The 16,921-nt window shown below is 42.0% G+C and overlaps 1 protein-coding gene across 1 annotated transcript; it reads left to right on the forward strand.

The window, feature by feature from the left end:
• The first annotated feature begins 339 nt into the window (after positions 1-339).
• LOC123310310 (histone H1-like) lies at positions 340-787 on the forward strand. The gene is made up of 2 exons (XM_044893775.1): positions 340-540; positions 608-787. The coding sequence occupies exons 1-2, from the start codon at positions 340-342 to the stop codon at positions 785-787; spliced, it is 381 nt and encodes a 126-aa protein (XP_044749710.1).
• The last annotated feature ends 16,134 nt before the right edge of the window (positions 788-16,921 follow it).

Consider the following 16,921-nt stretch of genomic DNA (forward strand, 5'->3'; position numbering starts at 1 on the left):
TAATAACTAATGATAAGAATATCCGGGAACCTTGACATGAGCGACTTTCGCAAGTCTGGGAAGAATAGTTTCGGTCCGTCAAAAATGACATATCGTCTTTTTTTCCATATCGCATTCGTCCGAAATACGATGCAATGATGAACCCAATAATTGGTACAAATAAAAAATTCTAAATTCCTCGAGATTGCGCAGGAAACTTGCAATTTCAAGTCCTTAGCAATAATTTACCAACCAATCGCCCGTCAAATTTCCGTCAACTTCGCTAATATCGGTACCACTATCAGAAGAAATCTAAGGTGTAAAGGTTAAATAATGTCATTTTCAACTTCCGAGTCTGAAATGCGACAGGCAACTACGCCCGCCACTGCTGTTGGTAAGACGCTGAAAAAAGCTGAGAAAAAAACCTCAGCAAGGTCAAAACATGTCAAACCCAGCCATCCCCCAACTTCCGATATGGTTAATCGTGCCATCAAAGGATTGAAAGAAAGGAGCGGATCCTCGTTGCATGCTATCAAGAAATACATCGGTTCGAATTACAAGGTCGATTCTGAAAAACTTGCACCGTTCATAAGAAAAGACCGCTGTACAGTCCGGTTCCTTGATTCAGACCAAAGGAAAAGAAGCGTCTGGTTCTTTCAAATTGGCGGCTGGCGGTTCTACAACAAACGCGTCGAAGAAATTTGCGAAAAAATTGGTCAAGTCGGCCGATGGAGCAAATAAGAATGCATCACCTACAATGGCAGCCGACAAGAAGAACACATCACCTGCCAGGTCTACATCTATCTAGTGAGTAGGTCGGAAAAGAGAGCGGCAATTGCAACAGAAAAGAAGCCAAAATTAACGAAATCAATTCGAAAAAAATCTCGAAACTGTACACAGTTTTCGAATTGAGATGCACATGGTGAATTTCAGTTCGATAGTTTTGATAGGAATTGAGATTTCAGTGGTCAATTCGGCAAAGTGTGATATCAATTCCTCGAAAACTGTTTTATCATTTCGAACCAAATCTTGAAACTGAACATAGTTTTCGGATTGAGATGCACATGTTGAATTTCAGTTCGAAAGGACCGTGGGGACCTGTGGACTTCAGTTCTACCTGGGGTTAGGCCCCCACAGTTGCTGGCGGTGTGGCAATGAAGGCCACCACAGGGAGGAATGCCGAGGGGAAAGGACGAAGTTCTGTTCCAGGTGCGGCCGTGTGGGGGTCCTTTCCAGGGTGTGTTGCGTTAGAGATAGGGGACCAGGGACCGCCAGAACTGCCTCAGGACCGACCGCAACTCCAGGGAGCAGGACAGAGGCCATACTGCCGGACCCCCGACTGAGGCCCGCCGTACCGCCAACACCGTCAGAACCGTCGCCGCCCACATCGTTGCCGCCCCTACCGAAGTAGAAGGTGAAAATGGATTAGAATTACCGAAAAAAAAATTACCGATTATTAAAATGATACCGTTCCGAAAAATATCTTTTATTGCACCAACCGAAATGGTGGATGCGCTAACCGGAGTAGTAGTGGATTCGTCAAAATATCATTTCAATTCCTAAGGAACTATTGGATCAATTCGAACCAAATCTTGAAACTGCACATAGTTTTCGCATGCATCTCAATACGCAACTCAATTCGAAAACTATGTACAGTTTCAAAATTTGGCTCGACTTGATCCAACAGTTTATGGGAAATTGATATCACACTTTGCCGAATTGACCTCTGAAATCTCAATTCTTATCAGAACTATCGATATGAAATTCAACATGTGCATCTCAATTCGAAAACTATGTGAAGTTTCAAGATTTGGGTCGAAATGATCAAACGGTTTTTGAGAAATTCATATCACACTTTGCAGAATTGACCACAGAAATCTTAATTCCTACCTGATGTGATGAAGTCCAGTTTCTGAGGAAAATTGGAGTTCATCTCAGTGCATTTCTTTCGTTTCAAATTTCCGTCTTTGCAAATATTTTAATTCTCGAATATTCCGTACGTTCATTCCGATAGGCAGAGTGAATGTAAAAAACCGCTTATCTGTATTTCACGTTGTTTTTCTTACATGCCGCTGAAGATTTCGACGTTTTTCATCTGTTGATATGCGATAAACCGGAGCTGACGACGTTTTTCATTCTTGTCGCATTCTGGAATTTTCAGATTTTTACCGTGAGAGGGGATATGCCTATAAAAGCAAATTTTCCACCGCGACGGTCACTTTTCGACTTTTGACTTTTACTTCAGTTCTTTCACTTCGCTGCAGTATTTTCGATTTTTCGCTTTCTAACGTGGTGACTTCTGTTATAGATTCAGTTAACTTTTAGTTTCAAGATTTGGTTCGAATTGATCCAACAGATTTCGAGCAATAGATATCACACTTTGCCGAATTGACCACTGAAATCTCAATTCCTATCTGAACTATCGAACTGAAATTCAACATGTGCATCTCAATTCGAAAACTGTGTGAAATTTCAAGATTTGGTTCGAATTGAACCAACAGTTTTCGAGGAATTGATATCACACTTTGCCGAATTGACCACTGGAATCTCAATTTCTATCTGAACTATCGAACTGAAATTCAACATGTGCATCTCAATTCGAAAACCGTGTGAAATTTCAAGATTTGGTTCGAATTGAACCAACAGTTTTCGAGGAATTGATATCACACTTCGCCGAATTGACCACTGAAATCTCAATTCCTATCTGAACTATCGAACTGAAATTCAACATGTGCATCTCAATTCGAAAACTGTGTACAGTTTCGAGATCTGGGTCGAATTGATCCAATAGTTCGTAAGGAATTCGAATGATACTATGTCGAATCGTCCACTGAAATCTCAATTCCTATCAGAACTATCGAACTGAAATTCAACATGTGCATCTCAATTCGAAAACTATGTGCAGTTTCAAGATTTGGTTCGAATTGATCCAACAGTTTTAAGGAATTGATATCACACTTTGCCGAATTGACCACTGAAATCTCAATTCCTATCTGAACTATCGAACTGAAATTCAACATGTGCATCTTAATTCGAAAACTGTGTACAGTTTCGGGATTCGGTTCGAATTGATCCAATAGTTCCTTGGGAATTGAAATGATATTTTGTCGAATCGACCACTGAAATCTCAATTCCTATCAGAACTATCGATCTGAAATTCAACATGTGCATCTCTGAAATAGATTTAATAAAAAATGATCTAAAGGTCCAAGGAATCCATGACGCCGAGGTGTCCAGAATGACATCCAATAAAACCAAAAAGTTTATACCCTTATACCTGGTAAAAACTCAGAGAAAGGAGATTTTCGAAATAAGACGCCTCTACAATCTCTGCATTGTAGTGGAATCAAAAAGAAGGGCAGAAAATCCAAGCCAATGCTTCAGATGTCAGAGGTACGGACATGCCCAAACCAAGTGCTCTTTTCCATACAGATGCGTCAAATGTTTGGGCAATCATTGCACAAAAGATTGCGAACTTACCAGAAAAGGTGAGGAGAGAAATGCCACATGCGTTCTGTGCGGCGAAGAAGGCCATCCAGCAAGCTACAAAGGATGTAGCGAATTCAAATTAGTTACAAATAAAAGGGAAACAGGCCAGAAATCGGCTCAGCAGAGCACGATTCCTCTAAAAGTCCAGGAGAAAAAGAAGCCCACCCCCTCCAAAGTAGACGACAAGAAAAAAGAAGTACCCAAACCAGTACAGAAGAAGGAGACCTCGAAAATGCCCCAAGCTAAACCTACGATCAACAAAACAAAAGAAAACAGAAAAGTCTCTGAATCCGCCGACGATTTAGACACTTTTACTGAAAAAATTTTCAACAAAATCATGTTGAAAATTGAAAGAGAGATGGAGAAAAAACTCCAAGGAATGTTCAGTAAACTGAAATAATGGAACATACAACTAGGAAAAAATTCCCTTAAAATAGTCTCCTGGAACATAAACGGGGTCAGAACTCGAAAACCCGAGATAGAAGAAATAATATCAGAGAGAAAACCTGATATTATAGCCTTACAGGAAACAAGAATACAACCAAATACGCGATTGAATATCATGAATTATGAGATATATAGATGTGACAGAATCGCAAACACTGGGGGAGGTGTTGCCTTACTGGTTAGACCGAACATGAGCGGTATAACTCTGTTTCCCACAATTACGTAGCCTAAACATTGGCTTGAGCAGGAAATGGCTCTCTGCGTTGCTCAAGTTACGTCTCAGACCTTGTCGTCTCAGGTTACCTGTGCCACAAGATAATCTAGTCGTAGCCGCAACCAAAGTTGCACTGACAGCGTTACCAGTGCAGCTTTTGAACACCTTCTAACGCAGCTCCTACAAAAAGATGGATCAGTCGAACAGGACAAAATTCGTATCCGGAGGTAAAATACCCTCCCATTCGGATCTCCGGGGGAGGGTGCCTGAGCGAGTGAATCATCGAACAAACACCAATGAAAAGCACATAGCTTTTGCAGCATGGAACGTCAGAACCTTGCTAGACAACCGTAAGGCCGACCGACCAGAGAGGCGTACTGCCCTAATCGATAAGGAACTGCAACGAACATCCATTGCAATAGTTGCTTTAAGCGAAACACGCTTTTCGGACGAAGGTAGCTTGGTAGAACAAGCGTATACATTTTTCTGGAAAGGCTTGCCGGAAGGCGAAATCAGACAACATGGCGTAGGCTTTGCCATTAGAAACGACCTGGCCGCCAAACTTACCGAAAATCCAGTTGGTATCTCAGAACGTTTAATGACCCTACGTTTTCCTGCAGCGAATAACACGTTTGTGAACATCATTGCAGTATACGCACCCACTTTGAACTCCTCTGACAACTTAAAGGACACTTTTTACGAAACACTCGTTGCTACATTAAGTAAAATCCCAAAACGGGAACGAATAATTCTCCTTGGAGACTTCAACGCTAGAGTGGGCAGAGGTCAAGACTCAGAACTATGGCCGGGAATAATAGGGAAACACGGCACAGACAGCATCAATTCGAATGGAGAACGTCTGCTGGCTCTTTGTGCAGAACACAATCTGTGTATAACGAACACCTATTTTATTACGAGACCCAATTCAAGGGGGACCTGGCGCCACCCGCGCTCAGGGCATTGGCATACCCTCGACTATGTGATCGTGAGAAGGAAAGATCTGAAAGAGGTGTTGGTCACTAAACCCAGAGCAGATCTGGAGTGCTGGACTGATCATAGGCTGGTAATCTCGAAAATGAAAATCTCAATGCGCCCAAAATATCAACGCAAGCCGAAGTATCTAAGAGAGCGCCTTCAAATATCCAAACTACAAAACCCTTCTACAAAGGACAGATTCACAGCTGCCGTCAAAAGTAGCCTAACACCACCGGATTATAACGACGACATTGAGACTCATTGGCTCCGTTTCAAGTCATCCCTTACAAACACACCGAAGGAAATACTGGGCACGGAACGCTCCCGAAAATCCCCAGACTGGTTTGCCGACAGCGAAACTCATATCGCACCCCTTTTGGATGCAAAACACAAAGCGATGAAAACCGCAATTAACAAGCCTGGCGATGTTGCAGCCCAAATAGGTTTCATAAACATAAAACGCGAGGTCCGTCAAGAAATAAGAAAAATCAAGGACAGCTGGTGGGAAGAAAAAGCTAGAGAAATACAAGCTTACGCCGATAACCATGACTACAGGCATTTTTTCGAAGCTATTAAAACTGTTTACGGTCCAAGCAGAAAAGCTAGCTTTCCTATAAGAGATGCTCATGGAGCTATTCTAACTGATGATAGAAAAATTCTCGAAAGATGGAAGGAGCATTACTCACAGGTCTTGAATCAAAATAACGACTCGGATTTATCCATTTTAGAACTCCTTCCCGCGTATAGTCCGATGACATCGCTTGATGACGAAATTTCAATGTCGGAAATCATAAGCGCGATTAAAAATATGAAAAATGATAAGTCCCCTGGTCTAGACGGCATTCCGGCGGAGATATTCAAAGCCTTGGATGAGGACATTGTCAATAGTCTCCTAATACTATTCCGCAAGATCTGGGAACAGGGAGATGTGCCACAAGACTTCAGAGACGCTTTAGTTATCAACCTCTATAAGAACAAAGGCGATACGTCGAATTGCAACAATTACAGGGGCATATCGTTGCTTAATGTGGCCGGTAAAATTCTCTCGAAGATTATGGCTAATCGTCTGGTTCCACTCTTAGAGAGGCTTTTACCTGAATCCCAGTGCGGCTTTCGACCAAATCGAGGTACGGTGGACCTAATTTTTACACTTCGACAGCTACAAGAAAAGGCCCGTGAACAACAATCAAGGATTTATACAGCCTTCATCGATTTAAGCAAGGCATTCGACTCGGTGAATCGGAGAGCGCTCTGGAAAATCATGGCACGTCTAGGAGTACCCGAAAAATTCCTAGCAGTGTGTAAAAGCCTTCATACCAACAACACCGCTAGAATACAGCATAATGGCTCTACAACCGACCATTTCTCAACCAACACTGGAATAAAACAAGGCTGCGTATTAGCGCCTTTACTGTTCAATATTTTCGCCATAGCTGTATCGATAATTGCTGACATGAGCATGCCCGTAAGAGGTGTTGGGATAAGATTCAGATTTGATGGAGGCCTGTTTAACCTGAAGCGCCTCAGAGCAAAAACCCGTACCAAGTTTATCACGGAACTTCAATATGCAGACGACTGTTCACTCATCGCTAGCAGCTCAGAGGATCTACAGATAATGATGGACACCTATAAACATATATACGAAGCTTTAGGCCTTAGACTCAATATTGACAAGACCAAAATCCTGGTAAGTCCGCCAGAAAGCCTTCAAACAGATATCAGCCTGGACAATGAAACTCTAGAACAGGTTGAGCAGTTCAAATACTTGGGAAGCTTCATAAATACTAGGGCTAACCTTGACACGGAAATACACAACCGTATCAATTCGGCATCACGGGCATTCTGGAAGCTGAAGGACAGAGTTTTCCAAAATCACGACCTCAATCTGAAGACCAAGACAGCTGTTTACAGAGCAGTGGTCCTCCCAACGCTTCTTTACGGAAGCGAAAGCTGGACTCCCTACAGGCGACATATTAAACAGCTTGAACAGACGCAGCAACGTCATCTAAGACAGATAATGCACATCAGATGGTTCCACAAAGTTTCGAATGCAGAAGTCTTGCAGCGCGCGAATTGTACAACAATTGAGACTCAAGTAACGAGGGCCCGACTCAGATGGAGCGGCCACATTCTGAGGATGCAAGACACAAGACTCCCCAAAATAGCTCTATACGGCGAACTCACTGAGGGAGCCCGGAAACCAGGAGGCCAGTATAAGCGGTTTAAGGATACACTACATCAATCCCTAAAATCAGTTAATGCTAATCATAACTGGGAACAACTAGCGTTAGACAGGTCACAGTGGAGGTCTTTGGTCCACAGTTATAGTGGAGAATCGAGAAGGATACAGCGGCGGCCAGATCTGGTTGGAGACTATCCATGCCCTGAGTGTGGAAGGATCTGCAGGTCGCGGTTGGGTCTCTTTAGTCACAGGAGGGCACACAGTCGCAACTAGCACTAAGAAGTTACAAGTCTGTTCGAATTTTTTTTTTTTTTTTTTTTTTTTTTTTTCTTCTTCTTTTTGTAGATTCATTCCCGGTAACGGGATACAGCAATGAATGGAGACGAGATCTGAAACACTATTTTAAAGGAAGATCTGACGAGTCACAAATAGAAACAGTGACGATTGTAGCTGAAATAAATCGACAAAGAGTCGAAGTCACATCGGCATATAAAAGACCCCCAAATAACCTATTAGAAGAAGAAATCAACAACTTACTAGATGGAACAAACCCGAAAATCTGCATCGGAGATTTTAATTGCAAATCTCCAGAATGGAACAGCAGGATGGAAAGCAGAAATGGCAGAAAACTGAAAGATCTCGCTGAAAAACATGAAGCTATCGTTATTGGACCTGAAGATCCAACGTACCTAGCATTCGGAAATGGATTACCAGATATAATTGATATCGCAATTATGAAAAATATCACTAGAGAATTCTCGATAGAGACCTTGTGGGACGGAACCTCTTACCACAACCCCATCGAATTAACAATAGGAGATGGGCCAAGAAGAGAACTAATGCAAACAAGAGAATACACCGATTGGACGAAATATAGCCATCTGATACAATCGGAGGTAACAGAAATACCGACAATCAACACACCGGAAGACCTAAAAAGAGCAGTTGGTGAACTAGAAAAGAATATAATAGATGCCTACAAAAAGAGCACAAAGAAAATAACGAGACCAGCACCGATACATCCACACGGTGATACACCCAGAGAAATCAAAGATCTCATCAGGGAAAATCGGAGACTAAGAAAAACATACAGGCTCAACAAAACAGATATAAATAAGAGAAATCTAAACCGACACAGCCAAGTTCTAAAAAATGCCCTGAAGGACATGAGAACAAATAGATGGAACAAAAGAGTTCAAGAACTAAATACTATCGATCATTCTGCATGGAAAATGCAAAAATGTGTGAGAAGAGAAAAGACTAAAATACCACCTCTCCACGGAGAAAGAGGAATGGCATATACGAATATCGATAAAGCAGAAGCACTGGCGGACTCGATAGAAAGAGAATCGAGAATAAATTACAGACCTGATGACGATAATGACGAGCTGGAAGATCCTGTAGAGAACAACGAAGAAGAAATGGACGAACCACCAGTAGACGACAAAATAGAAAAACCAACTTCTCCATTTGAAATAAAAGAGATAATCAGAAGCTTGAAAAATAGAAAAGCTCCCGGAAGTGATAAAATAACGAATGCTATGTTGAAGAAATTACCTAGAAAAGGTATAGCTGCTCTCACAAATATTGCAAACGGTATAATGAGGACTGAACACTATCCGGAAAAGTGGAAAGCTGCAGAAGTCATAGTGTTCAACAAACCAGGCAAAGATAAATAATTCCCCCAAAACTACAGGCCGATAAGTTTATTGTCCGCCCTAGGAAAAGTAGTAGAAAGGGTAATCGCTAGGAGGCTTACAGAAGAAACTGAAAATCTGAATCTCATTCCAGCAGAGCAATTCGGATTCAGAAGAGACCACTCAACTGAACAGCAATTACTGAGACTCACAGAATACATAACAGAAGGATTCCAAAATAAACAAGCAACCGGTCTTGTACTACTAGATGTCGCCAGAGCATTCGACAGAGTATGGCATGAAGGATTGATTTACAAAATGAGATATGCTGGATATTCAATGAAACTGTGCAAGTTGATTAGGAATTATTTGAGGAACAGAAGATTCTACGTGAAAGTGGAAGGAGAAAACTCCACAACCAGATATATGGAAGCAGGGGTGCCTCAAGGGTCAGTACTTGGGCCATTACTGTATAACATATATATCCACGATATACCAAAATCTCCAAGGACTATGCTGACATTATATGCCGACGACACAGGAATCGCAATGCGACATCGCAAGCCAGAAATTATAGAAGGAATGTTACAAGAAGCTATAGATGAAATGAATGACTGGTGTATTAAATGGAAAATAAAACTCAATGGACAAAAGAGCCAAGCGATATTACTGCAGAAGAGGAGACTAAGAACTACAACAAATCTAGAGGTAGATGGAGAAGAAATCGAATGGAAAAACGAAGCAAAATATTTAGGTATCACCCTAGACAAAGGTCTAACATGGAGAAGCCATATCAAACAAGCCGTTGACAAAACCAAGGCAGCGATGAATATGCTCTAACCGCTGATAGGTAGAAAGAGCCACATGTCAAATGAGACAAAATTGAAAATAATCAAAGCCGTTGCTAGACCGCAACTGACTTATGGATCAGGTGCTTGGGGATTCGCGGCAAAGAGCCATATACAAAGAATTCAGGCAACAGAAAACAAGTTACTACGATGTGCCATAGATGCGCCTTGGTTTGTCAAGAACAAACAGATATATCGAGATTCGAAGTGGGAAACCATCACCGAATTTATGAAGAGGAAAGCTGAAAAGTTATTCGAAACAGCGAAGGAACATCCAAACGAAGAACTCAGGAGACTAGTGGACTACGATCCGGAGGAAGACAGAAGAAGAATGAGAATTTACAAAAGGAGACCGAGAGATCAATTGAGGAGAGATTAAAATGAGTACGACAACTTATTAAAACTATACTAAGAAGAGATATCCGAAATGGACGAACATGAAAACCCTAGCACGACAATGTGCAAGAAGAAATCAACCGATTAAGGGATAAATGGTTTATAGGCAAATGCCCGGAACCAACAAAAAGCAGGTTAGGTTTAGTGGGTCGCGAACTCAGGAGAGTGAGTAACCCCACAGTGTTCCCTAGAAATGGGTTCCTCTGGGCGAGAGATAGAGCCCCGTGTTTTCACGGTCGCAGATTCATCTGCTATAAAAAAAAAAAAAAAAAGTCAAACAATGTCATTTTCAGCCTCCGAGTCTCAAGTGCGACAGGCAACCACGCCCGCCACTGGTGTATGTACACAGTTTTCGAATTGAGATGCACATGTTGAATTTCAGTTCGAAAGGACCGTGGGGACCTGTTGACTTCAGTTCTACCTGGGGTTAGGCCCCCACAGTTGCTGGCGGTGTTGCAATGAAGGCCACCAAAGGGAGGACTGCCGAGGGGAAAGGACGAAGTTCTGTTTCAGGTGCGGCCGTGTGGGGGTCCTTTCCAGGGTGTGTTGCGTTAGAGATAGGGGACCAGGGACCGCCAGAACTGCCTCAGGACCGACCGCAACTCCAGGGAGCAGGACAGAGGCCATACTGCCGGACCTCCGACTGAGGCCCGCCGTACCGTCAACACCGTCAGAACCGTCGCCGCCCACATCGTTGCCGCCCCTACCGAAGTAGAAGGTGAAAATGGATTAGAATTACCGAAACAAAAATTATAGATTATTAAAATGATACCGTTCCGAAAAATATCTTTTATTGCACCAACCGAAATGGTGGATGCGCTAACCGGAGTAGTAGTCGATTCGTCAAAATATCATTTCAATTCCTAAGGAACTATTGGATCAATTCGAACCAAATCTTGAAACTGCACATAGTTTTCGCATGCATCTCAATATGCAACTCAATTCGAAAACTATGTGAAGTTTCAAGATTTGGGTCGAAATGATCAAACGGTTTTTGAGAAATTCATATCACACTTTGCCGAATTGACCACAGAAATCTTAATTCCTATCTGAATTATCGAACTGAATGAAACTCAATACGTATATCTCAGTTCAAAAATTGTGTAGAGTTTCGAGATTTGGATCGAATTTTGATGGTCAATGAATAAAAGAATAAGTTCTATTTATCATGAATTGTTCGATCAAGGAGACTCAACTTTCGGAATAATAACTTATTACAAGAATATCCATGAACCTTGACAAGAGCGACTTCGGCAAGTCTGGGAAGAATCGTTTCGGTCCGTCAAAAATGACATATCGGCCTTTTTTCCATATCGCATTCGTCCGAAATACGATGCAATGATGAACCCAATATATGGTACAAATAAAAAACTTTAAAATCCTCGAGATTGCGCAGGAAACTTTAAATTTCAAGTCCGTAGCAATAATTTACCAACCATTCGCCCGTAAAATTTTCGTCAACTTGGCTAATATCGGTCCCACTATTTGAAGAAATCCAAAGTGTTAAGGTCGAACAATGTTATTTTCAGCCCCCGAGTCTCAAGTGCGACAGGCAACCACGCCCGCCACTGGTGTATGTACACAGTTTGCGAATTGAGATGCACATGTTGAATTTCAGTTCGAAAGGACCGTGGGGACCTGTGGACTTCAGTTCTACCTGGGGTTAGGCCCCCACAGTTGCTGGCGGTGTGGCAATGAATGCCACCACAGGGTGGACTGCCGAGGGGAAAGGACGAAGTTCTGTTCCAGGTGCGGCCGTGTGGGGGTCCTTTCCAGGGTGTGTTGCGTTAGAGATAGGGGACCAGGGACCGCCAGAACTGCCTCAGGACCGACCGCAACTCCAGGTAGCAGGACAGAGGCCATACTGCCGGACCTCCGACTGAGGCCCGCCGTACCGCCAACACCGTCAGAACCGTCGCCGCCCACATCGTTGCCGCCCCTACCGAAGTAGAAGGTGAAAATGGATTAGAATTACCGAAAAAAAAATTACCAATTATTAAAATGATACCGTTCCGAAAAATATCTTTTATTGCACCAACCGAAATGGTGGATGCGCTAACCGGAGTAGTAGTCGATTCGTCAAAATCATTTCAATTCCTAAGGAACTATTGGATCAATTCTAACCAAATCTTGAAACTGCACATAGTTTTCGCATGCATCTCAATATGCAACTCAATTCGAAAACTATGTGAAGTTTCAAGATTTGGGTCGAAATGATCAAACGGTTTTTGAGAAATTCATATCACACTTTGCCGAATTGACCACAGAAATCTTAATTCCTATCTGAATTATCGAACTGAATGAAACTCAATACGTATATCTCAGTTCAAAAATTGTGTAGAGTTTCGAGAATTGGATCGAATTTTGATGGTCAATGAATAAAAGAATAAGTTCTATTTATCATGAATTGTTCGATCAAGGAGACTCAACTTTCGGAATAATAACTTATGACAAGAATATCCATGAACCTTGACAAGAGCGACTTCGGCAAGTCTGGGAAGAATCGTTTCGGTCCGTCAAAAATGACATATCGGCCTATTTTCCATATCGCATTCGTCCGAAATACGATGCAATGATGAACCCAATAATTGGTACAAATAAAAAACTTTAAAATCCTCGAGATTGCGCAGGAAACTTTAAATTTCAAGTCCGTAGCAATAATTTACCAACCATTCGCCCGTAAAATTTTCGTCAACTTGGCAAATATCGGTCCCACTATTTGAAGAAATCCAAAGTGTTAAGGTCGAACAGTGTTATTTTCATTATGTTACTTTTGTTATTTTGTTACAACCGTGCAACTACAGTTATTATAGAAGGAATGTTACAAGAAGCTATAGATGAAATAAATGACTGGTGTATTAAATGGAAAATAAAACTCAACGGACAAAAGAGCCAAGCGATATTACTGCAGAAGAGGAGACTAAGAACTACAACAAATCTAGAGGTAGATGGAGAAGAAATCGAATGGAAAAACGAAGCAAAATATTTAGGTATCACCCTAGACAAAGGTCTAACATGGAGAAGCCATATCAAACAAGCCGTTGACAAAACCAAGGCAGCGATGAATATGCTCTACCCGCTGATAGGTAGAAAGAGCCACATGTCAAATGAGAGAAAATTGAAAATAATCAAAGCCGTTGCTAGACCGCAACTGACTTATGGATCAGGTGCTTGGGGATTCGCGGCAAAGAGCCATATACAATGAATTTAGGCAACAGAAAACAAGCTACTACGATGTGCCATAGATGCGCCTTGGTTTGTCAGGAACAAACAGATATATCGATATTTGGAGTGGGAAACCATCACCGAATTTATGAAGAGGAAAGCTGAAAAGTTATTCGAAACAGCGAAGGAACATCCAAACGAAGAACTCAGGAGACTAGTGGACTACGATCCGGAGGAAGACAGAAGAAGAATGAGAATTTACAAAAGAGACCGAGAGATCAATTGAGGAGAGATTAAAATGAGTACGACAACTTATTAAAACTATACTAAGAAGAGATATCCGAAATGGACGAACATGAAAACCCTAGCACGACAATGTGCAAGAAGAAATCAACCGATTAAGGGATAAATGGTTTATAGGCAAATGCCCGGAACCAACAAAAAGCAGGTTAGGTTTAGTGGGTCGCGAACTCAGGAGAGTGAGTAACCCCACAGTGTTCCCTAGAAATGGGTTCCTCTGGGCGAGAGATAGAGCCCCGTGTTTTCACGGTCGCAGATTCCCCCTGCTATAAAAAAAAAAAAAACTACAGTTAAAGACGGTATAAAAATCATCGCGTCAACCGTAGATGATTTTAGAAAAATCACTTCATTCTTCGAGCAGCATGGTAAAGAATTTTTTACCTACCAAATGGAGGAGGAGAAGAAGATATATGCCGTTATTAGGAATTTACCAACCGACGCTGATATTGCGTTGATTAAGTACGACCTGATATTCCAGGGAATATCAGACGCTGAGGTGTCCAGAATGACATCGACAATGACAAAGAAGCCAATACCTCTCTACATGGTTAAAACCCAGAAAAAGGCTCTTGTCAAGGTTCATGGATATTCTTGTCCTAAGTTATTATTCCGAAAGTTGAGTCTCCTTGATCGAACAATTCATGATAAATAGAACTTATTCTTTTATTCATTGACCATCAAAATTCGATCCAAATCTCGAAACTCTACACAATTTTTGAACTGAGATATACGTAATGAGTTTCATTCAGTTCGATAATTCAGATAGGAATTAAGATTTCTGTGGTCAATTCTGCAAAGTGTGATATGAATTTCTCAAAAACCGTTTGATCATTTCGACCTAAATCTTGAAACTTCACATAGTTTTCGAATTGAGATGCACATGTTGAATTTCATATCGATAGTTCTGATAGGAATTGAGATTTCAGAGGTCAATTCGGCAAAGTGTGATATCAATTTCCCATAAACTGTTGGATCAATTCGAGCCAAATTTTGAAACTGTACATAGTTTTCGAATTGAGTTGCATATTGAGATGCATGCGAAAACTATGTGCAGTTTCAAAATTTGGTTCGAATTGATCCAATAGTTCCTTAGGAATTGAAATGATATTTTGACGAATCGACTACTACTCCGGTTAGCGCATCCACCATTTCGGTTGGTGCAATAAAAGATATTTTTCGGAATGGTATCATTTTAATAATCGGTAATTTTTTTTTGGGTAATTCTAATCCATTTTCACCTTCTACTTCGGTAGGGGCGGCAACGATGTGGGCGGCGACGGTTCTGACGGTGTTGGCGGTACGGCGGGCCTCAGTCGGAGGTCCGGCAGTATGGCCTCTGTCCTGCTTCCTGGAGTTGCGGTCGGTCCTGAGGCAGTTCTGGCGGTCCCTGGTCCCCTATCTCTAACGCAACACACCCTGGAAAGGACCCCCACACGGTCGCACCTGGAACAGAACTTCGTCCTTTCCCCTCGGCAGTCCTCCCTGTGGTGGCCTTCATTGCCACACCGCCAGCAACTGTGAGGGCCTAACCCCAGGTAGAACTGAAGTCCACAGGTCCCCACGGTCCTTTCGAACTGAAATTCAACATGTGCATCTCAATTCGAAAACTGTGTACATACACCAGTGGCGGGCGTGGTTGCCTGTCGCACTTGAGACTCGGAGGCTGAAAATGACATTGTTTGACCTTAACACTTTGGATTTCTTCAAATAGTGGGACCGATATTAGCCAAGTTGACGAAAGTTTTACGGGCGAATGGTTGGTAAATTATTGCTAAGGACTTGAAATTGAAAGTTTCCTGCGCAATCTCGAGGATTTTAAAGTTTTTTATTTGTACCAATTATTGGGTTCATCATTGCATCGTATTTCGGACGAATGCGATATGGAAAATAGGCCGATATGTCATTTTTGACGGACCGAAACGATTCTTCCCAGACTTGCCGAAGTCGCTCTTGTCAAGGTTCATGGATATTCTTGTCATAAGTTATTATTCCGAAAGTTGAGTCTCCTTGATCGAACAATTCATGATTAATAGAACTTATTCTTTTATTCATTGACCATCAAAATTCGATCCAAATCTCGAAACTCTACACAATTTTTGAACTGAGATATACGTATTGAGTTTCATTCAGTTCGATAATTTTGATAGGAATTAAGATTTCTGTGGTCAATTCGGCAAAGTGTGATATGAATTTCTCAAAAACCGTTTGATCATTTCGACCCAAATCTTGAAACTTCACATAGTTTTCGAATTGGGATGCACATGTTGAATTTCATATCGATAGTTCTGATAGGAATTGAGATTTCAGAGGTCAATTCGGCAAAGTGTGATATCAATTTCCCATAAACTGTTGGATCAATTCGAGCCAAATTTTGAAACTATACATAGTTTTCGAATTGAGGTGCATATTGAGATGCATGCGAAAACTATGTGCAGTTTCAAGATTTGGTTCGAATTGATCCAATAGTTCCTTAGGAATTGAAATGATATTTTGACGAATCGACTACTACTCCGGTTAGCGCATCCACCATTTCGGTTGGTGCAATAAAAGATATTTTTCGGAATGGTATCATTTTAATAATCGGTAATTTTTTTTTTCGGTAATTCTAATCCATTTTCACCTTCTACTTCGGTAGGGGCGGCAACGATGTGAGCGGCGACGGTTCTGACGGTGTTGGCGGTACGGCGGGCCTCAGTCGGAGGTCCGGCAGTATGGCCTCTTTCCTGCTCCCTGGAGTTGCGGTCGGTCCTGAGGCAGTTCTGGCGGTCATTGATCCCCTAACTCTAACGCAACATACACTGGAAAAGACCCCCACACGGCCGCACCTGGAACAGAACTTCGTCCTTTCCCCTCGGCAGTCCTCCCTGTGGTGGCCTTCATTGCCACACCGCCAGCAACTGTGGGGGCCTAACCCCAGGTAGAACTGAAGTCCACAGGTCCCCACGGTCCTTTCGAACTGAAATTCAACATGTGCATCTCAATTCGAAAACTGTGTACATACACCAGTGGCGGGCGTGGTTGCCTGTCGCACTTGAGACTCGGAGGCTGAAAATGACATTGTTTGACCTTAACACTTTGGATTTCTTCAAATAGTGGGACCGATATTAGCCAAGTTGACGGAAATTTTACGGGCGAATGGTTGGTAAATTATTGCTAAGGACTTGAAATTGAAAGTTTCCTGCGCAATCTCGAGGATTTCAAAGTTTTTTATTTGTACCAATTATTGGGTTCATCATTGCATCGTATTTCGGACGAATGCGATATGGAAAATAGGCCGATATGTCATTTT

Source organism: Coccinella septempunctata, chromosome 3 (genome assembly GCF_907165205.1).
Source record: "Coccinella septempunctata chromosome 3, icCocSept1.1, whole genome shotgun sequence".
NCBI lineage: Eukaryota > Metazoa > Arthropoda > Insecta > Coleoptera > Coccinellidae > Coccinella > Coccinella septempunctata.

Coding starts and splice junctions, on each gene's coding strand:
- LOC123310310 (XM_044893775.1), top strand. CDS start 340: ATGCGACAGGCAACTACGCCCGCCACTGCTGTTGGTAAGACGCTGAAA. Junction 541..607: donor ACATCGGTTCGAATTACAAG/GTCGATTCTGAA, acceptor TCCTTGATTCAG/ACCAAAGGAAAAGAAGCGTC.